Source organism: Photinus pyralis, unplaced genomic scaffold, assembly GCF_008802855.1.
Source record: "Photinus pyralis isolate 1611_PpyrPB1 unplaced genomic scaffold, Ppyr1.3 Ppyr1.4_LG7, whole genome shotgun sequence".
NCBI classification, from domain to species: domain Eukaryota; kingdom Metazoa; phylum Arthropoda; class Insecta; order Coleoptera; family Lampyridae; genus Photinus; species Photinus pyralis.
Window position 1 is genome coordinate 15,464,538 of NW_022170738.1, and position 22,900 is coordinate 15,487,437.

Below are 22,900 nucleotides of genomic sequence, written 5' to 3' on the forward strand. Positions count from 1 at the left end.
AGGTGAGACTAATTTACTCAAGGGGTGGCCATCCTCTACAGTTTGAAAATTTCAACAACAGGTAATCGTTTTTTACTCCAGCGTGGGCTGGGACTTATTTAAATAAACACAAAAATTTATCCTACTCTTTGGTAATCGTTCATTGGACTTTAATAAACAATCAAATCAAAATTTTTTCTATAGCTTCATTACCAAAAAGTGGAATTTTACAGAACGTTACAAATTTAATTAGACTAACCTTTACAACATTTGTACAGCCGATCTTGTGAACTGCTCTTTCCTCTGGTACAGGGTGGATGTGATGAAACCTGACACTTAGGTCTCTGTGACTTCCTAGGGGGTGGCTTGAAATTAACACACGGAAACAAAATCCACGGTGCCTATCCTTCCTCGGAACGAAAGCAAAGTTTAGTGTTTGAACTGAAGCTTAGTCCAGGAAATCCTTCGCGTGGCGAGTGGGAGACGGCTAGTTGCCAAAGTTTCTACACAGCAGGTGTATTTAATTTAAACAGTGACCCCTACTATTTCCTTCCACCGGCTCTTAGAGTTTATTAACTTTGATCGCCTGCGGGAGACAGATTTTTGAGTTAGCGGCACGGCAGAACACAAATTTTTATGATTACTATCCGACGGTAAACCGCGATTTGTTCTTGGGTGGTTCGACGTATTATTTCACCAGCTCTTCTTGGGACAAATATCTCTCCAAAACGCAGCGCTACTTCGACAAATGACCGTACGGCACTAGTAGGAAATTCCACCTGGGGCGGATCCCGAATATCGGCGCCTTGAAGACTAGGGCAGCACTTTGAATTATATATCCTCGAGAAATCACAACGTATCCTAACGCGATTCACTGCATCCAAAGTAAACTGGGGTGAAGCTCAAGGGTTCGCCAAAATATCACCTGATCGGAACCTGGGTCTTCGTCGCCAAAAAATCAACGCGAAAAGAAAATAACACTTCGAAACGGGTGCAAAAAGCACGCAACTGCGAGCAACCGAAATAAACCGGTGGCTCAAAACGCTAAGTGTACCAAAACGATCGCTCAAGGTACGTGTTGACCGCTTGACGTACTAACCGCGAGTCTTTTCAAAACGCGATCACTCAAAGTACGTGTTGACCCCTCGACGTACTAACCGCGAGTCTCTTCAAAAACGCTCCCCTTCTTCAGAATTGAAATGAGAAAACCACACCCAAATTACCATAAAACAAAAATGGCTCCCGCTAGAAATTCTCCCATTGGTTTAGATAAAGAAGACTTAACCCACTCTAACTTCGTCGTCAACCTCCAGGAACTGCTGAATAAACTGATCTCACGGTTTTCTGCTGACGAATTTAAAACCCCTTATCTCTTGATGGCTCGGTGCTATATCCGCTCCTATTCTCGGTCTAGACGGCGCCTTGGGTGATAAACGAACGACAAAAACTCGCATTACTCATGATGACGTCAATCAACTTTGCACTCTTCCCACGACGAAATTAAATCTGAGCGAAATTAAATCTATCGGACCATAGTCTTGAGCGAACCGAAATGCCCAAACACAAAATTTCTAACCGGAACAAATAATGAAATATACAGGGTGACCTGCACTATCATGACAAGAAATTTCGAATTTTTTAATGAAATTTGGCGCGAAATAAAACCACTCGTTACAATTACCAACATTAAAAAGCTTTAAACGCGCATTAATATCATACCTACTGGAGAAGGAATTTTATTCCCTTGAAGAATATTTTAATTCGTTGTAACGTTTTGTATGTTTTATATGTACCAATGTAAATTTTGACATGTCATATATTACATTTATGTAATCTATTGGAAATAAATAAACTTCAAACTTCAAACACACATTTTTTTGGAAAGTGACAACCTCCAAAAAATTTTTTTATGAATATATATTTAAAATATATCCTCCCAGTTGGGACAGTTTTTTAATATTTATATTTATAAGGCGCGTAGAAAAAAAATCTATGCAATATTATATGTCAAATTGAAAGAACCAAGAAATTGTTAATGCGAGAAATTCAGACGTCTAAATTGAGAACGAGCCGGATTAAAAGTCGCGTTTCCGAATGCGAGCAGAGTGTTGTTAAAAAATTCCCCTATCGAAAATCGAATGCGATTCTTCGTATATTTTTTAATACCTCATTAAACTTAGCTAAGCTAAAAATGAAAGTACTTGGTTCGTGTACTGTTCCATATCACGCAGGACTAGTAGCAATTCTAGTAGAGTTAGCCAAAGTTAAAACCACTATTGCGTAAACTCCTCTGAGCTACGCAGGTCGGTATCTCTTTTTGCTTTTCATAGTTCCACCCTTAAAGTGAACATATGAATCGTAATACCCTTCCTTCCTTCTTATTGTTACCGATAGTTCACGCAGCTTCTTCGGTACACATTTCCGATTCAGTGTACGTGCCGCCGTGTTTCTCAATTGGAAAGGCAAAAGTGATTCCAGTACCAATTTTAAAACAAACTTTTGTTTTTCAATACAAACAAGACCATTAAGTTTAATATCCTGCAGGAATTATAGGGGTTGTTTGTTTGTTTTTTCAATAGCGCATTATATATGTATCTCATAATACAGTTTCATTTATTTGACTTTTATCGTTACTCACATCGCCACACGCCCTGCTATAGTAGATTGATTAAAACATAAAGCATGTGTAAACGCTACTCCGTGTCTTTTTTCACGTAAATCGGTGCTGCTGTCATTAAAGTAAAACGCTAAATGTGCCACTTGATCGACGGGATAAGGAGAAGTACCTACTTGATGGGGAAGTTTTTGGGACTAAATTGAGTCTGATTGCTAACAGTCGGTAGCTTACGATCTTTACACCTATATAGCATTAGTTTGAGTCGTAATTTCCAAATGACAATGTTCTTTTTGTTTCAGAATTGGAGTATTCGTTTTATTCCTGATGGGTAGGAGGAACTAATTTGGGTACATTCACTGGGTAAGTTAATAATGATTTTACGGCAGTCATACCATGTGGCCGCCTATAACAAGCATTGTGTACTTTTATTTGCATGCTGTGAACCCCCTTTATACGAAGAATCACACTTTTCTTTTTAAATTGGGCACGTGCTCTGCTCCACGTCATTTGGGAGAGCAAACCATTTTGCATATTTGCAAGCACCGTTATTTTGTAAATATGTAATACTGCGAAGATATACTGCACTTACGACGGTATATAACAAAAACGTATTGGGGCGTTAAATTGCAATTTATTGTATCCATAAGCACTTAAACATACCATGCAAGCAATTTGTAGACGTCGCGACTCTCGAGTTACTTTCGCAAGACACCATTACCCATGAAGGAAGTTACATACATAAACTCCAAACTCAAATTGTTAAAGTATTGATTAAGTAAATTGAATTTGTGCTCCCACGTAACGAAGTGCGTGAATCGAGATAATGGAATAAGAAGTAGGATTTACATCCATATTTTATCTCATTTAAGTGTATATCTTCGAAAATGTAAACACTCTTTATTTTCTTCAGGTTCGCGCAGAAAAAAAATAGGTACCTGTTTACGTGGGAGATATATGCGACGAATTTTTACGAATTACGCAACTTATTGCCAAAGTATAACATCGCTAATATTAAAAATCGTTGCATTAATTCTTGTCCGTTATGAATATGTTAATGCAAATGTTTCATCACACACTACTTACGTCAGCCTAATTAACATAGGTAAACCAATTACAAGTTTTTATAAATAATCATTCATTCCATGTCTCTGATTGTTAAAAGCTACTGCAGTTACACATGTACAGAATTCCCCAAAAGTCCCGCGACGGAACTACAAGATCCAAACGAGTGAAGACAATTTTGGGATCAGTGAAAGGTCATAAACACTGCATTTCAGATGGTTTAAAATTTCAACTGGGGAGTTTTTTTTAGGGGACGATGACCCTAAAATGTTTAAATTGCAAACCCTATACTGGGTGGGTTTCACCTTATTTTAAAGGTAATTAAAAACGATGTATGGGGATGTGTTTCTTTTTTAATTACCTTTATAATAAATGAGATAAGATTTCATTTAACTACATCCCAAATACGAGACGATGGATCAACCACTACCTTTATAATAAACCTTAATGAGTCCCATATGTCGTTTCAGGAGTTTTCAATGATTTTAACACCATTCTATTGGTTTTGAGAGCATCTGACGGCCTATAAGAATAAGGGTATTTTAGAGCATCGTTAAAGATATTTAATTCTTGAACATTAAAGACTGAGGCAATTAAAACTCTCGAGATACATGGGTATAAGTGTTGTAATGTATTCCAAGAGCACTAAGGAATTTTTAAAAGTCAGAAGAAGTCAGCCTACTGCGACGCAAAGTCGGTGTGCTTTAAAATTAAAGACTATTAGCAGAATAATTATTGGAATTTAATTTACATAAATAAATAAATATACAAATTATAGTGATTAATAAACACAGCAGCGACAGTCGGCGGCAACCTGACTTGTCGGCGGAACGGTGGCAAGAAACGGCATGAACGGACGGGGTCGGGCGCCGTCAAGGAAAAATCTCGCGCGGGGTCGAGGTCGGCAGTAGCCAACGGACTGGCGGGCCGGTGTCGGTAACCAAGGGTAAACGCAACCGAAGAAACGGCAGCAAGGAATCTGTCGGGTTCAGCAGAGGGCGGCGGTCACTTCGGCAAAACTAAACAAAATTATGGCAGACTCCCTAATTATTGGGAGCGAAAGCAACAAAATCCAAATCGGCGAAAACGGTGGAAAACAATTACGGGAAAGTTGCAAGAAAGTTGATAAAGGCCAAATCCAATGAGTACGGGCATAAAGATCTAAATATGTTACAGTTGCAAAAGTAGGGAGTATCTCGAATTCCCATTTCCTACGCTTGTACCTTACATCACAGTATTTTATCTGTGCTTACATACATTCAACTAAATTAAACTGTTCTTAATTACTTATCCCCTTACCCGATATAGGAAAAATATGCAAATAGCTCGCAAATTAGAGCGCGTCCAGGGGCACCTCTCCCGACTATTTCTGATAACGTTCACTGCAACTCATTAAAATTGATTGTCACTATTGTACTCACTCGTTTTACCAGATGGAAGTTTCGGCAAACGGAATTCTAATTTGCACCCATTGTCCCTCAGGAATTTAAGTGCCATCGGCGATGTCAAGATATCACCTGGCATTTAAGAAAACTGCACGACGTTGCAGTCTTTAATACTCGTTTAAAATTTACCATAGCAAACAAAATCGGCAGTAAAATAAACAATTAAGCAAAAATGAAAACACGAAACACACCTCATCTCCTAGAGCAAATAAGTAAATTTCGAACCTACAATGTTTAGTAACGAAGCGGCCAGCTTAAATCGCTTCTAGATGCAGAGTATTCAGCAATGCTGGCCGACTTCACAAATATACGGTGCGGTCATAACTTTGGGTATGTAACTTCAGGGCGGAAAACGGTTGTTTCGTTACACGAACCCTTTAAAAGCGTTTGATTGTTTTTGAGAGATGCCTTTAAGAAAAAGCCTTCCAAAAAGGTCCAGGCCATTCATATTTGATGGTTTTTAACTCGGTTTTTAAGGGATTAAAAATAACTCTTAAGAGACTGTTGCAACCTTTTATAGAAAGGCATTTAAGATCCGTAAAATTTTATGAATTCTTAAAAGTCTCAGAGACCTTTTAGGCTTATGGACTCTTAAGACTCGCGTGTTTCGAAAATTATTAGTGTAAGAGTATTTACGAGTATGAATATTAAGATTTTAAGAGTGATCGTTAAATTCTCCTATGACTGTCCTCGGGATATTTCTCGAAGGGTGTCTAAAATCCTACTGAGCCTTCTATAATACGCTATAGAGTTTTTACGAAGCTTATTGTAGCGTTTAAAAGCCTTAAAAGCTGGGTCGCCAAGAGGTCTTCAGGAATTAAAGATGCGGCTGATAATTTCAAACCTTCTTCTAGAGCGTTTTAGACCTCCCCAAGATTCTTCTGGTTATATTAATAATAGCATAATATTCCTTTGGACAATTTATAATATTGTATGATGCGTCTTGGTACACGCAATTAATAGGACGTTAAACTATGACATACAATAAATATTAAGTACATAAAATAGCAACCAGTTCAAGAAATTACTGTTCATTGTGTGATTTAAAATACTTCCCTTTCAGAGCACAACTTATCCGTTCTAGAACTGTCTGGGCCTTTTCTAATTTTTCTATGCTGGTCCAGTCATGAAAAGAACCTATCACGCTTTGGAAATAACCCCTTGAAATGAGCCCTTGGAAACTTTCCCCATTCGGTTAGGTCTCTGCAAAAGTCAATTCTCTTTCGAAAATATTTTCTATCGAGTAGACCACTTATAGAACTTTCCAGGTCCTTTGTAGCGACTGAAAGACACTTAGAGTTAGACTAATTCATCTCCCTGTTCCATGTTTTTATCCAGGTTTTGGCTTACATCTGAACTTTCTAGGCTTTTGTGGCGTTTTATATTCCCTTTACCAAGATTTTGAATCTCTTCCTAGAGCCTTTTAATGGATCATGATTTCTACGCCCCCTCCAATGTCTACTAGGTTTCATCAAAAACACGCTTGACACTTTGCAAAGCCTAGCTCAAGTAACGATCCAAAAAGATCCTATAAGACACCCCAAGAAATTTCGTGGAGAGTTTAGACTCTAAATAGAATTATAAATGCTTTCCACAACTATGCACGCGTTTTTCAAATCTTTCGAAGGTGTTCCAGAGTATACAGGTTTTTTAGGTATTTTGAAGCATCCCTGAGTTGCCACTGATATACCCTTTCCAGAGCTTTTTAGGTTCTCTGCTTACAAGAACTGAAGATTCTCACAGCTATCTCGCGTATCAAACTTTGGAACTATGCTATACTCAACTACGAAATACTGTGAAACTCGAGATGCTTCCTTTGCTTTATTTGAGAAACCCGTATTTTTGTGTTTCACTTTTACAATACATTTTGAATTTTAATACATAATAATAATTAGAGAACCGAATTTCTATACAATTGCATGTATTTTCACATTTTTGTGAATTTCATTGAATTTATAGGAATTTGAATTTTTGTGAATTAATCTGAATTCTTTGCATTTTTGTGAATTTTCCGAATACTTCTACATTTTAATGCATTTTTTTAAATTTCCTTGTATTTTCCATTTTTTAATTTAAATTTTATCAGATTTTGTTTCAAATTTGCGTTTTTTTTGTATTTCCCGGATTTATCTCAATTTTTCTGGATTTGAATTTTTATGTAAGTTAATTTTATTGCTTGTTTGAGTCCCCCACGACTAATAAAAAAGCTGGAGATGATATATTGAGGGTTTGGCTTGTATATCCAATACCTCTCAGATGAGGGCGCTAGAACGGTAACGTAAGTCGTTGAAAGTATCGTCACTGCTCCCCATCATTAAACAAAAACTTGCCATGTATATCGTCCTCTAAAGATTTGCACCAAGCAATGACTATCGTTAGGAGTTAGTATCGGTCATGAGAACTCGTTGCGTGATGTTACTCCAAGCTGGAAGCTGTTAAGAACGAGTTTTCTGCGATATTTTCAAGATGCTGGTTAGGTTCTTTTCTATTTCCTTAATCAGTGTTCAGATTGTGACATATTGGGCGCTAACTCGCTCAGAAAAAGATGAATACACTACCCATATTAAGATACTTTTTAAATTCCAAATGATGGAAAGGGGACGAAATATGTACTAAATACATTAGTCGTTATTATACTTAAATTTAAATTTAATTGGACATATGAATACAGAAGTGTAATGATGAAGACTATTTTAATTCGACCGGTTCCTTTGAACAGCATGTTGCATTTTCAATACAGCACGCTTTGATGTCCCACTGTGATTGATTACCCTAATTAATATCACTTTTTACCCCATCAACTACATTTTGATTATAGTAACATGACGTAGGAAGTGTATCTATATTATTCAGTAAACTTTACTAGATCACAAGATTAAGTTTACAAACAATCGTAATTTGCGATTAATGTACCTACTCGTAGCTTTCTATTTAATTGTACACAATTACAAGTTAAACATAAATCTTCGTCTTCTCCGTAATTTATATTCCTCCCAAAACTAGTTAAAGAAGACAAGGCGGTCGGATACTTTAACTCTCATCCGCGATTTGAAACGTAAGCGAGAAATCCTTTCAGACAACGCAAGTCTTACATTTATGTTGGTACACTTCGCACCCTCTTCTATAATTCGGCGGAAATTCTGCTGAACTACGCGTTCGGGTTTTAGGTGGTTTAAGAATGATTTTTTAATATTATAAAAGCGGACGGATGTTATAATCTTCCTAATATAATTTCGAAGGGAAATTTCATGTTATAAATTATTTTTCCTTCAAAAGGGACGAACGTCCGAAATTAATTGTTGCGCTAGGAAAATGTAATACAGCAAGAAATTACTTTCTGTAAGCTTCTGACAATTTTTCAAAGTGATGAGACAGATGCCTTGAATTATATCTTGCATAATGTATAACATGACAGTGTTTGTCAACAACTAGTTTAGGTTACCTATTTTAAAATCGTTTTAAAAGCAATAAGTTGTATTTCAAAATAGCCAATGCTATGAATAAGTAGCGATTTGGAGTACATATTTGCTAATAACAAAAAAAAAGTACAAAAAATTCAACAATCTACAATGCTGCTTGATGGTCCTTACATTGAAAGACTTGGAGTTTTTGCATAGATTAATTGATGGTGCTAGTCAAAAATAGATTAAATAAGGGCAGGAAATAGTCAGTCTTTAAGAAATTAAATTATGACTGAATATTAATGTAAGTGCTACAAATTTAGAGATGCACCAGTTTGGTTTTTATTGCTTGAATTGGATTTAATGTTGATTTGACAAGTTTATTATTTCCCATTGATATACGATCTATATGCATATATTAAACTGGAATGCTAAAAAACAGTTATTTATATACGTATTATCAACGTAGAAAGTGAACTCTATGGTTTAAACACATATGAATAAAATTAGTACGAGTATTTTAAACGTAGGTATAAAATCGGTCTACACAAAAACGTATACGATACTACCATTACCTAATTTATCCTTTCAAAGCACCTTAAAACCGTTCATAAACGTAAAGTGTGCTTGCTGGGATACTTGGGTAATTAACATGGACATCTGGATGCATAATTGCGAACGCCCAATCGCAAGCATTTATATTATGATTATAACGGCTACTTGCATATATGTTATATCTCTAATACTAATTCAATTAATTATTCTTATTGAAAAGAATTTACCTTGTAATGAAGTACGTATTCCGAACGTGCGTTCGCACTTTGTGTACATTTATATCAACGCTCTACACATTATGCGACCAACTGGCACCCTTCTTTTACTAAGTATTGCCTGCTTAAGTTGGGTCTGTTAACTTGGCCCCCCCCACTGAGAGATTTCATAGTCGTATTATTTTGAAATGAATGCGCTCGTTATGCGCTCATATGCGCCACCGATAATAACTCTTGCGCCATTATCGTTTTTTAGAAATCCGAAAAAACATTTGGGGGGGGGCCAAGTGAACGTAGCCCCCTTCCTCAGTACGTATTTTGTTCCTTGTAACTAGGTCACCTGATACATTTGGTTATGCGCTCAATTGCGCCACTTGAATTAAAGCTAGCGCCATTACGGTTAAGCCGTGACAAATTTTCAAAAAGTGGGGGGGCCAACTTAACGTTTTTAAAAGTTACTTTTTTTAACATCTTTTCATACGAAATTGTACTCTCAGTTATGCGCTGAAATGCGCCGTAAAAAGATATCTTTGCGCCATTATTGTTTTTTGGTTATCCTTAAATATATTTGGGGGGGGGGGCAAGTGAACGGAATCCCCCATAACGCATTTTGCTACCGGTATTTGTGCCACTTGATACATCTGGTTATGAGCTCAATTGCGCCACTTGAATTAAAGCTAGCGCCATTACGGTTAAGCCATAAAAAATTTTTAAAAAGGGGAGGGGGCTAACTTATTTTAGATTTTCGGTTTGCCCAGAAAATTTAAGGAATCGAAATTATTTACGATTACAATAAAATCTAAAGGTATTAATATAAAATTTCAAAAATTTAGTTGTTTTGACGTTTTACTACCAGCTAATAGTTTTTGGTAATAAATTTTTATGAGCCTCGAAAAAATTAACATTTGTTGAGGTCCTCTCATTTAGGTTAGCTGGATAATTAGTTTAGAGTCTGTCACACAACATTTTTTGGTCAATTTCGTGGTATCTTAAAATATTTGGGAATTTAAGTTCAGTTTGTTTTTATCCGAATCAAGATCTGCCAGGACTAAAAATGTTCAAAATGATGGAGAAAACGATAACATTAACAGTGTTCTTCAATTTTTCGGCTAAAAGTTTACTATCGACATTCTTTTTCACATATTCCGCTCAAAAAATCTAAATATCTGTACGATACGAATTCAGGTGAACCTCTTTGAAAACTACTTTTTTTTAACATCTTTTCATACGAAATTGTACTCTCAGGTATGCGCTGAAATGCGCCGTAAAAAGATATCTTTGCGCCATTATTGTTTTTTGGTTATCCTTAAATATATTTGGGGGGGCCAAGTGAATGGACTCCCCCATAACGCATTTTGCTACCGGTATTTGTGCCACTTGATACATCTGGTTATGAGCTCAATTGCGCCACTTGAATTAAAGCTAGCGCCATTACGGTTAAGCCATAAAAAATTTTAAAAAAATGGAGGGTCTAACTTAGCGTTTTCAAAAGTTATTTCCGGAAGTGCGTCCATTTTGAAAATATTTTACATCGATTCGGCCTTCGGAGTAACTCCTAAATACAAATTTTTAAAAACCTACCTATTTTACTTTCTCAGAATCGTTTAACTAAAGCTCCCAAAAAAACACCCTGTATAGTGTTCTGAAACACTATAATGGCGCCAAGATTTTTGTTTACGGCGCATTTTAGCGCATGATCAACGGTACGATGTAGTAGAAAAAACATGTTAAAAAACGTAACTTTTGAAAACGTTAAGTTAGCCCCCTCCCCTTTTTAAAAATTTTTTATGGCTTATCCGTAATGGCGCTAGCTTTAATTCAAGTGACGCAATTGAGCTCATAACCAGATGTATCAAGTGGCACAAATACCGGTAGCAAAATGCGTTATGGGGGATTCCGTTCACTTGCCCCCCCCCCCAAATATATTTAAGGATAACCAAAAAACAATAATGGCGCAAAGATATCTTTTTACGGCGCATTTCAGCGCATACCTGAGAGTACAATTTCGTATGAAAAGATGTTAAAAAAAGTAACTTTTAAAAACGTTAAGTTGGCCCCCCACTTTTTGAAAATTTGTCACGGTTTAACCGTAATGGCGCTAGCTTTAATTCAAGTGGCGCAATTGAGCGCATAACCAAATGTATCAGGTGACCTAGTTACAAGGGACAAAATACGTACTGGGGGGGCTACGTTCACTTGGCCCCCCCCCCCAAATGTTTTTTCGGATTTCTAAAAAACGATAATGGCGCAAAAGTTATTATCGGTGGCGCATATGAGCGCATAACGAGCGCATTCATTTCAAAATAATACGACTATCTCTCAGTGGGGGGGCCAAGTTAATGGACCCGCTTAAGTTGCACATTAGGTTTTTATTTCCGTAAGTGTTTTCGTTGCACAACCAAATTGTGTGTATATTTATATTTTATATTGTTTTCCTTAGAGAAACTGATTTACATTAAAAGTAAGGGAAAAGGGTTTTAACCTCTCGTTGAAATAAGTACCGTTTCGACTTATCAAAAGTATTTTTTAATATCATAACCTTGAAGGTTGTTCAAACGCGGCGCCAATATTTTCGTCAAATTGCGGTACGATTATCTGTGCTAGGTTAGATACGCCAGATTATTTGAAACTAAATTCTTTTAACGCTTTAACGACTGCGATGGTGTCAGTAAATCATTTTTATGGAATTACTTTCTAGTATTATTGTATTTTAAATTGTTGCACTCAAATTCGAAAATAAATACTCAGCCTTATAAGTTTGTTTGACACAGAGCCATAAGTACAAATATTTACTAGTTTTCTCAGATTAGGTAAACATCGTCATACAAACGCTTGTAAACTATATTAAACGTGTCTCGATAAACGCTGATGGGCATTAATAAATTAGCATCATGGATGTGAATATTTTATGAGACAATAGCGTTTATACGCTCCGTAGTTCCAGCACAAGAATAACACAATGTCCCTACGCCAAAGTACGAACAAGGGCTTACGATATTCGAACAAGTTTGATTGCTCCATTGTATGCGTCTATTGTGTATTTCTTTCGTTATGGTATAATGAGGCTTTCTTCGAAAGCTATCTACTAACCAAGCAAAGAGCTTGAAACGTGTACTCGTATTTTGTACAAGTAAATCCTCAATTAATGACACTCCTAGTTTATATAATATTTCATGATTATTTTTTTTTTCACGGCAATTTTGAAGTATACATGAAAGAAATGCCCGTTCCATGATAAAATTACTACCAACACAGATTAATGGTAATCTGCGCTACCAATTACCGTTTACTGATGTGGTAAAACACTCACTTCTCAAAAATTCCCTAACACGAATATTAAAAAAATATATATTGAGATTCTAACAGAACCAAACACTTCTGGGAACTAAAAAATGCCGCATTAAAACACAAACTCATATGAAGCTCCTCAGTGTTGTTCTTACAAGTCTGAAAAATACAGATAGGTACATAAATAAGGCCCTAATGTTTCTTAGTCAAAATACACCCACACGAATTTCGAAAGAAACTATGTAATAAATTAATTCCACTAACGTGAAATTAAGACATTAATAAATGAAAACTCAAAGAATACGCGCATTAAATCCTAAATAAAAAATGATCCCAGCCTTTACAGATTTCTCTTGTAGGCATGCCAAGAAAACTCACACAAAGGGTGCATTAAATTCTAGTTTTTTTTTTGTAGATAAATATAAACATAGGGCAATGCGTTCAGTTCTCTTGAATTATGTCTTACCGCAAACTGTGTGTGATGACCTCCGTCTCGCCCTAGTGATCGAGCACTTCCTCTTTTCAAATTCGTTCACAAATTGAACACTGATATTTCATTCAGATCAATTTCTGCTTTTAGTAATTAGGCTGGTTCTCTATTTACTCGTACCAGAATCACCACCACTAGCACTTCTGTTTGGGAAATTATTTCAACATTTAGGCGCTATTAATACGACCGGGCGTGAAAATCAATTAATTACATATAAACTACGCTTTTAGCCTAACATAGCATTTGTCACACCAGGTGGTGATTAATGTAGTGATGGGGAGGGCGAAAGGAATTTGTATTAAATTAGGAGAAGACAATAAGCACATATGCTGTTAAATCAGCTTAAAGGAAAACTTATAGCTCGACAATTCTTTGGCTAGAGATTACATTCTTGTGCCTATCTATAAGAATATGATCTATAAAAGTGTTTAGAACCTTCTTTTTTTCAGTTCAGTTCAGTTCAGGTGGTTTAGGGACGTTTAATTTCCGTAGTCGAAAAGTACGCTACTTACCTTCAACGAAGCTGTCAGAAAGGTACTTAGATTTATTGCTTAGATAATAGATATCTCAAAGTTTAATAAAAATCAGAACATCCCAAGTGTGGGAGGTGAATTTGGTGTGGGTTCATAGGAATTTTATTTCATAACCGGAGCTGAGCAGTAATTGTTATATTAACTTTTTTTGTATAAATGCTTCATACGTATTTATTCTTTATCTAAGTCTGAAGTAGCGTATGCAAAGGTGGGAAAAAAGGTAATGTTCATTAAAAAAATATCCTTTATGGGTGCCAAAACTCACCAGGCATGGTTGAAGGGGGGGGGGGGGGGGGAACCTGTGTCCAGGACCGCCTAAGAACCTCTAATCGTATAAATTTGATGTTTGCTCCATTTTCTTCCATTTAACTAATTTTTTTTTAATAATAGCTCATTTTTATGAAGGTACTGAAGGTGAAAACTCCAAAAATAAAAAGGAATATATTTTATGTGCCGAAAAATAATGTGTTTGGTTTAAGAAACTTATACGCCTTCTTTTACAAGACTTTGAATTTTAATTCTAAATTGAATAGCAACGGACACATGGACACATGGAGTGACGAAATAACCAACAACCAATTTTATAGTAGATTTACAACGAATAATTCAGGTAACTGTGAGATTGTAGGATGATTCGCCCCCGAAAATTCGCCCCGGTAAATTCGCCCCTGCATATTCGCTTCCGGAATATTCGCCCCCAAGAAAACTCGCCACCAAGTAAATTCGCCCCGGAACATTCGCCCCCGGCAAGTTCGCCCCCGACAAATTCGCTCCTGGAAGATTTGCCCCCGGCGATTCCGCTCCTGTAGGATTCGCCCCATAAGATTTATATTAATCCTTGGAGGTAACAGGACCAGCAGCTCATAAAATGAATTTTGTTTAATTTTAATTTTTTTGTAATAACTGTGTATACCTACATAAAGGGGGTAGAATAATAGCACTCAAATACCTGTTAGTTTTTCATTTTATTAATTTTCTTTTGTTTTGTTTTTGGTTGTTTTGTTATGTAGAACAATCAGGTATTATTATATTAAGATTTAAGCTATTATTTCACTTTTGCACACTTTATTATTTGTAACGTCATATTGTCCTGTAATTGGAATGTTTGTTTTTCTGTTGGGCAATAAAAGGAAATTTAATTTAATTTAATTTAATTTAACTAAAATATAAATAGGTAATTAAGATAAGGTTTCAGACATGACATATGGAAAATCCATATCCAGTATTACAAAAGAAGGTAATATGTAATGTAATTTAAATGACATTTTTGATTGACTGAGTTGTTAGCTTCTTAATTTCTTCCTAACAGAACGTTTGATGGCTCGTTTGGTGATTGGCTGTGTATTTGTTTTGAAACTTTTTATGTTCCCACTTGTTATATTTTGGCGCGAATACGAACTTTGATTTTTGGTTAACGATTTTATTCTACGGTTCTACGGGATTAATAGGGACTTTTTAATTAGGTAGTTAGATTTACTTAAAAAAACGAATTTTGTGCACGATTTTCTAAGATTTTAAATATTACAATCCTAATAGACGAAGAGTTTATTTTATTGTAAATCATGAACACAATATTTCACCTTTCGTAAATACAAAAATCTGAAAATAAAACTGACAACAGCAAAAAAGGAACTCTTATGGCATCAGTAATAAAAACGTGTCTGTATTGTCATTTTTATACATAATAGTAGGACACAAAGTATATCCTAAATTCATTGTCTTTTAAGGTCTAGATTTTTGGTAAATGGTCAACGGTCAACATTTTTTGATCTCAAGTGGATACTTTGGACATTTTAAAACTTTCATGGCATTTGTACATTTTTTACCAAAATTCTCAAATTTAAGGCTGATCCGACGGGCTGAGTTTGGAACGAGTACAAGAGTACCGTAGCAGACTAATTGTTACTTAACTAATAAATATATAAGCAAACTTTTTTTTATATTTTAAAGAAACGGGATGTTTCGAGTTAGATTTTTTTAGATTATTTTAGTTATGATTTGATACTTCAGCAAACTTCATCAATGTTGGTGTTTTTCAACACAAATTTACATCAAATCTGGACCAATTTTCAAATGTAAGTCTGAAGAAAGACTCATCCTTTGTTTATACATTGATGCCAAATACATTTCAATACATCCATAAATAGTTCATAAATATTTCAATACATCCATAAGTAATTAGACTCCTTTGTAAACGCAATTTGTTGTAAAATGTATTGTAAACATACAGTTGACGTTGAACCGTTGAATCAGCCTTTCACAGGTGAGAGACGATTGAATATGAACAATTTCGAGTTGTCAGTCTCGCCGTATTGAGTTCCAAATATTGTAATTTTTGCAAATATTTATTTAATTAATTTAAACTAACCTATTACTTCCGAGGGTTAATAAATGTTATGGGGCGAATGCTACGGGGGCGAATTAGTCGGGGCGAATATTCCGGAGGCGAATTTGTTGGGAGCGAATTTACTTGGGGGCGAATATTCCGGGGGAATTTACCGGGGCAAGTCTTCCGGGGCGAATTTACCGCACACCAACTGTGAAGAACGTCTTTACCATTTAATTAACAGAACTACAGCACCACATATCAAGATAATTTTTCTAATTTCCATGGGATACAAGAAATAATTACCGCTGTGAAAAAATAACGACAATAAAATAATAAATAAATAAACTTTGTCCTCAAGGCTAAGGCGTACTTAACCCCGTTTAATTCGGAGGTATCTTAAATATTTAATTAAATTAAATGTTTATAGACTGGTAGACACGTTGTGTTGAAAGAAATAAGTGGGACTTCTTTTGACCAGACCATTGCGTAATAGTGCTGTTTACCATTTGTAATGTCATTCTGACGAGGCGTAAGTATGCGATCCACTTTCAAGTGCGTTGTCGCCCCGATCTTTTATTTTCGAGGACCTTGGTAAAATATCGCGATACCCTTAACCTTAAAATGTCAATCGAGATTTATTACGTTTATGTACAAATTAAGTAAATAAATAAGAATTTAACATATTCAGTGTAACTTTGCGATGGCAAGTGGAGCTGCGTATTTCGCGACCGGGGCAACGGCAATTTTAGCGACGAGGGGTTCTTTGCGTACGATGGCGTTGAATCCATTAACAGGGTCGGCGGTGTAGTCAACGATGCGGTTTGAACCATCAGGATCGGCAACGGAGTAGCTTCCCTCTACGTAGTCGCCGTTGCGAGTTTCGTGCTGGCTTTTGCTGTCGCCGGTGAGGTGGTCTTGCACGTTATAAGCGAAGGAGTACTGAGGGTTGGGGTCGAAGTCTTCAGCTACAACGGTTTTGGCAACGGCTAGGGGTGCGGCAACTTTAGCAATGGCCGGTGTGGCATAGGCCAGTGGGGCAGGTGCGGCGTAGTGAAGAGGCGCAGCAACGCGCGGCAAATGCGCGGCGTAGGCAATTGGTGCGGGTGCAGCATAGGACAATGGGGCTGGAGCTGCGTAGGCAAGAGGTGCTGCCAACTTCGCCACGGGGGCGGCGTATGCAAGCGGAGCTGCTACCTTAGCAATTGGCGCGGCGGCGTAGGCGAGTGGAGACGAGTACGAATAAGACGCGACTGGCGAGGAATAGGCACTGTAGGCCACAGGAGCTAGACCACCAGCATTGGCGGCCGCTATGAAGACGGCGAGAACTACAAACTAAAAACAAAATCAGAAACCTTCCAAATTACTTAACGGAACATCTTACCTGTAAAGCCATTGCTGTTTACCTCACTTTGCAAACGTTTACAATGAAAAAATCTGATCTCGTGTGTCTTTTATACCCAAATTTTGCGGTATCTAGAGCAGAAGTCGTCCGGGCGCGCCCACCCCTCAAAAGGTCACAATATACCAAAACTTGAAATACCAATATGTCGTTTAATAAGAGAGTCCTTCATTAATAAATGTTGTTTTACTCAATCGAAGCCAGTTGAGTAACCTTAAAATTCGTATTTTCCAATGTCATCATTGCAATACCTGCTTTTTCTGTTAAAGAAGCGTTGACTGTCTTTAGGAAAGAACAAATTACGTTGTCAAATGACGGATAATTATTAATATTAGACAAGTAGGTATATAATAATATAAGTAATTTGATATAGACGAGCAAAATTTGGCGAAAACTAATACCTTTAATAATAAAGAGCTTGTCTTTATCAAATTTATGAGAAATCGGCTAACAAACACGAAGTTAAGGTCCTTTGTTCTGAATAGCGGTCCTTAGTCGTTATAATGTAATAGGTAGGTATTATACAATTCACATCTGCGTATCTATTTTTAAGGGAATATATCCGGCACACGATACGAACGTGATCAATGTAGAAATTCATGTTGAAACTAATGTGGAAAATGAGACTAATAAGTAACCGTGATTATTGTTTTATTTAATATCTCGAGAATGGTTTGTCGAAGGAGAGTACTCACAAAGGCAAAATGATTCGTCTAGAGGGTGTCAGAGGAGAGTACTCTCAAAAGGCGTCAAGACGGTCTAAACGACACGTATCTCCTGGCGATGTGAAAATTGAATTGTGAATATTTTGAAAGTGTTCGCAGAAAGTCCCTACAATGGGAAAAACAGTAATTCCTCTAAGGACTTGGTTCTTTTTGCATTATATAGCGTAAATTTTGAATGTGTCCCCTCCTCATTAATAATCTAGCAATCGATAAATACAGCATAAATCAACTACCACAGCTTTACAAAGTATGTTACACTACATACACACTGCGCATAATAATGGCAAGGTTGCAGCATCGATAAGTTGTGATTTGTCGAAGGCTTTCGATCTGGTTGATCATAACTTGTTAGTGGACAAGCTATACTCATGTGGCATTAGAGGCGTAACGCTAAACTTATTGAGATCCTTTATTAGGTGGCAATATGTTGCAGTTGAGCAAATTTCTTCCTCGGTACAAATGATTGAAGTTGCATCCGAATTAAAATCAATTAAGTATGGAGTACCCCAAGGATCTATCCTTGGTCCTATATTATTTATAATTTTTATTAATGACCTATTTAACTGCTTCGATCCATATTCATGTGATATCACCACATATGCAGATGATACTAGTGTTAGCGTGGCTTGTGTTGAAGAAGAGTTAGAAATTAATTTAAAGCGTGCGTTATCAACTCTTATTAATTGGTTTCATGCAAATAAACTTTTACTCAATTTGGAAAAAACAAAAATTCTTCTTTGTAAGAAAAATATGGGTTTTGATATCGCTCCACTGCGTTACCAGAATTAGAAAGGTCTCAATCCTGTATCTTTTTAGGAGTCATTATAGATACAGAACTTAGTTGGAAAGATCACATTGACCATCTGAGAGCAAAATTACATTAAGCGATTTTCGCATTGTCCCGTTGTAAAAATTTATGTGACCATAAAACCCTTTTGCAAATCTACTATTCAATATTTGAAAGTAAGGTGCGATACGGTATGCCCATTATAAGCAACTATTTACAAGGCTGTTTCGGTTAAAAAAAATGCGATTTTTCTGCACAAAATTTGAGCACAATGTATACTTGGTTATTTGATTTGTGCTATTTTTTTGCCGTATCATACAAATGTTCTGCTGTTATAGTATTTCAGTTAGGTATGAAACTGTCTAGTTATTTATGAATAAGCACAAAGTGGGTTTATTGCACTTGAAACTGCTATCTCTGTGTCTTTTTCTCGTTTTAATATTGTTTGTAATTGCATATTTTTTTCGTGTTTAAGTTTTATCGCTTTTATAATTTACTAATATGTATGAGATTTCTATGCGCCCCTATAGAATTTTAAGTAATTCTATGAAAAATCTCTTTCGGTGGAGGTTACTGCACTAACTTCACGAAAAATCCCCCCAATTTGCTGGTACCTAATCGAACTACCATTCTATTTAAAAATGTTTAAGACTAGAACTAGTCGTCTTCTTGGTTGCAACCGAGCATCTGACCCATTAGACCCAATCTCTTCGGCAAACCAACATCACATTCTTACTAATATCCACACATGACCCTCCTTCCTTCAGAATTTTAGAAAATCTTCCAGAGTTGATCTCCACACGTTGTAGAACGTCCTTTAGAAATATCGATTTGTGAATAATTTAGGAACCTCACCGGTGTCAGTAAAGAATCTTTGCAGCATATCTTATCCCTATGCATTCTGCTTTGCTATCTAGTTGATCCGACGGATGAACAGACAACAAAGTAGAAGCAGTACAATGGACACTTTGATACTGCAAGAAAGATGAAAATCCAAAGTTTAAAAGAGGCAGTGAATAATTTGATATTTATACCTAAAATTTTGATAATTATATTTACGAATTGGAGTTTGGAACCAATGACTATGTTTAATAGTATTACAGTAGTTGCTATCTTGAAAACCTAAATTAGTGGTCTGTTATTGGCAAGTTAGCTTTAACGACCCCCTAATGTTTTTGTTTTTAGTCAATAAGGACGTCATTAATGTTAAAACCGGTTTGTTTACGAAATATGGACCTCTATTGTGTTGAACAAATTTTCAGTTGACATTCGTGTCCCATTTTTAGTAATTTGCAGCAAAGTTATTAACACCTAGTTATTAGCAGCAACTTCTAATAATTGGCAGTAGGAAAAACCTTACCTTTAAAACTTGTCCCAACTCCTAGGTACCTAACTGATTAACCCTTGTAAATAATATAAAATATCTACCTAGGTTACTAAATAAAAGTGCGTTGATTTTACATCATACGATAGTGCAAGTACCAAAAATATAATAATGTAATATTGTTTACCCAAAATCGTCATGAAACCTTCATTTTCATACGTCCAGGAAATTTTTGTTTCCATGACACAGACAGTGAAACTTTACCAGATTACTTTTTTTGCCGCCTGTCACTTTACCGGTCGCACCTGTCACTTTTGTGGGAGCATCTGCCATATTGATAATTTCTATAATAACTTCTGTCGTCACTGGACAGATTAGCAGTAATCAAATGTATATAAAAATTGAAATTTTATATTAAAATGCGATTTTGGGCAAAATGTAATATAAAACTCGTCAGTAAAATGACATTACTTGACTCGGAAATTAAAGTACTCGGCCCCAAAGGCCAATAGTAGTTGACCCCACTTTTATTTAAATAAATATTACAAAATACGTAGGCAAAGCGTTGGGCTCTGTTTGGATATTTTCCTCACCGTTTTCCATCCAAAACCTTCATTGTAAGGAATGAATTTAATTTTCTCCTGTGTTTTTTTTCAATTTGGATATACATATGTATTCTTGTTGGATATTTCCTCAATTTCTTCAAAGCTTTGATAAACTTTATTTAACTTCTCGTTACCGACCTTTCTCTCTTGACAGTTTCTTTGTGTGATTTGATTTATATATCTTTTTTACAATTTTGGCCTTTACGAATTTCATATGACTTGGCTTTCTATTTAGAATCTTCTCTCTTATATTCTCTTTCTTATTTTTCCTTTTATTTTTGTTTACCCTCGCATATTTCTGCCCAGCAACTTGATGATATGACAAAAGGTAATCTCGTCGTTTTTTACGTGCAGGAGTTCTGGTTACATCAGAAGTTCTTTTCAAGATTCTTTTAGTTGAAAACGTGGATCTTTACAAAAAGATATCAAAACCATTAAATATGCAGTACGTTTGCTCGAGAAAACGCTCAAACACATTGAATTGAGTTTGATGTATAGATATCACAACGGCTTTTGTAAAGGAAGGTTATGTGAATTAGTTTTAGTGAGTAGTGTGTGCGTTGTTTTGCGAGATTATCTTTGTTAGGTTGTGTTATTTTTTTACGCTTATATGTTCTGTTACCCTTTTTTTTACGAAATTATAATCCAACTGTAATATCTGTGAATCCCGAATCCGAATCGCTTGGATTCCAAGGATATACACAATTTAATTGCCTACACAGAAATACCTTGGACTGTAAATTTCTCGTACATAGGACCACTTTAGTAGATGCATGCATCTAATTAGTTGTATTAAATACTTCGATCGAAAGTTTGTTCTTTTAGTATAGTTTGGCAGCCAAAAATTCCAGGTTTGTAGGTGAGAAGAAAAATGCGCAAAACGCAATAAATTCTGAGGTTACCTAAAAATAGCAAGAAAATGGTAGAAGCAATGATTTGCTTAGATAATTATTTTCAGATTAACGCGCCCACGCACGATGCCAGTATTAGGGCAATTAGGAATATTTCTTCCCACGCCCAATATTCATAGGCTAATAAATCTTATACGTCAACGTTTATTCTCTCGACGTTAATTTTGGTAAATGTGTTTATTCGGTAGACCCTTCTTTTTAACGTTGAAGCACATCATTGTCCGAGTTTAATTCCCAGCTCAAGACAAGCCGAAAGAGAAGCGTAAAGAATAACTGAAGACCTATCATCGTGAAAGATCTACTTGTTGGATGATCTTGCTGAATTAACACTATCGTATTGGGAACGTGCCGAGTCAGCATTGTGTCAAGGTATCGGTTAAATCGATGGGACATTTGTAAAACTTCCACACTAACTACCACCATTACTTCGTCATACAAAAGCTCCCCATTTCCTGAATTTGCTCCTTTCACCTATCATGATATTTTCTACTCTAAATGCAAATCTAATTTATACTCTATTCAGACTTTAAATAATCGCGGGCACTTGAGATAAACGATTTGCATATGGCAGATTCCCTTCGTAAACGTAATTGTGCAATATCGTAGGGCATTTAAAGTAAGTAAATGTCACGTGCAGTTAGACACTTCACTTCTAATTAATTAAATCCAGAATGTAACCATTCCTCTCTCAGCGGTTCGATATAACACCGACAGGCACCGATTGCGAAATAAGCTTTATATTCCGTCATCTGTAAGTGTAATCTTATTAGTTGTGGGATTGTAGATACCACTGCCAACACCTTATGTATGGCATAAATTTCCATTTAATTTAAACTTTACTAGGAGTTGAGCAGCTGAAGCTAATAATAAATGATTACAATTTATTGAACTTCGTTTTTGCCTTAATCACAAAGCTGAGTACCTACCTATTTACATTTATGGGAGTACCCTTCGAATACACTGAGGTGTATGCAATTAAAGCTTTCATAGCCGACCATATGATAAAACGCTGCGAAAGCAAGGCAGTAAAAGCTCACCGAATGTTCCCTATTCTAAAGTGCATTACGTTAGGTATAACCTTTGGTTGGAGACAGGGAACCATAAAATTAGGATGGCATAAATGTAGGATACTATACTCATCATTTTATTATGAGCGTAATAGATCGTTAATTTGCAAATTGAGTTTTACGTCGCACTTACAACCCTACAATGATAATTTCTGAATAACCTCGTCC

General features: G+C 36.1%; 2 protein-coding genes across 2 annotated transcripts in view; one reads left to right on the forward strand and one right to left on the reverse strand.

Moving 5' to 3' along the window:
• The first annotated feature begins 2,895 nt into the window (after window positions 1–2,895).
• Window positions 2,896–22,900, forward strand: part of LOC116175798 (octopamine receptor Oamb) — a 150,991-nt gene continuing 130,986 nt past the window's right edge. The window contains exon 1 of the mRNA XM_031494097.1: window positions 2,896–2,956. The gene's annotated coding sequence lies outside the window, so the exon portion shown is untranslated. The remainder of the gene's footprint in view (window positions 2,957–22,900) is intronic.
• On the reverse strand, window positions 16,599–17,402 carry LOC116175799 (larval cuticle protein A3A-like). The gene is made up of 2 exons (XM_031494102.1): window positions 17,296–17,402; window positions 16,599–17,246 (listed from the first exon to the last, which is right to left on the reverse strand). Exons 1-2 carry the CDS (start codon window positions 17,305–17,307, stop codon window positions 16,599–16,601), a joined length of 660 nt encoding a protein of 219 aa, XP_031349962.1. The 5' UTR covers window positions 17,308–17,402.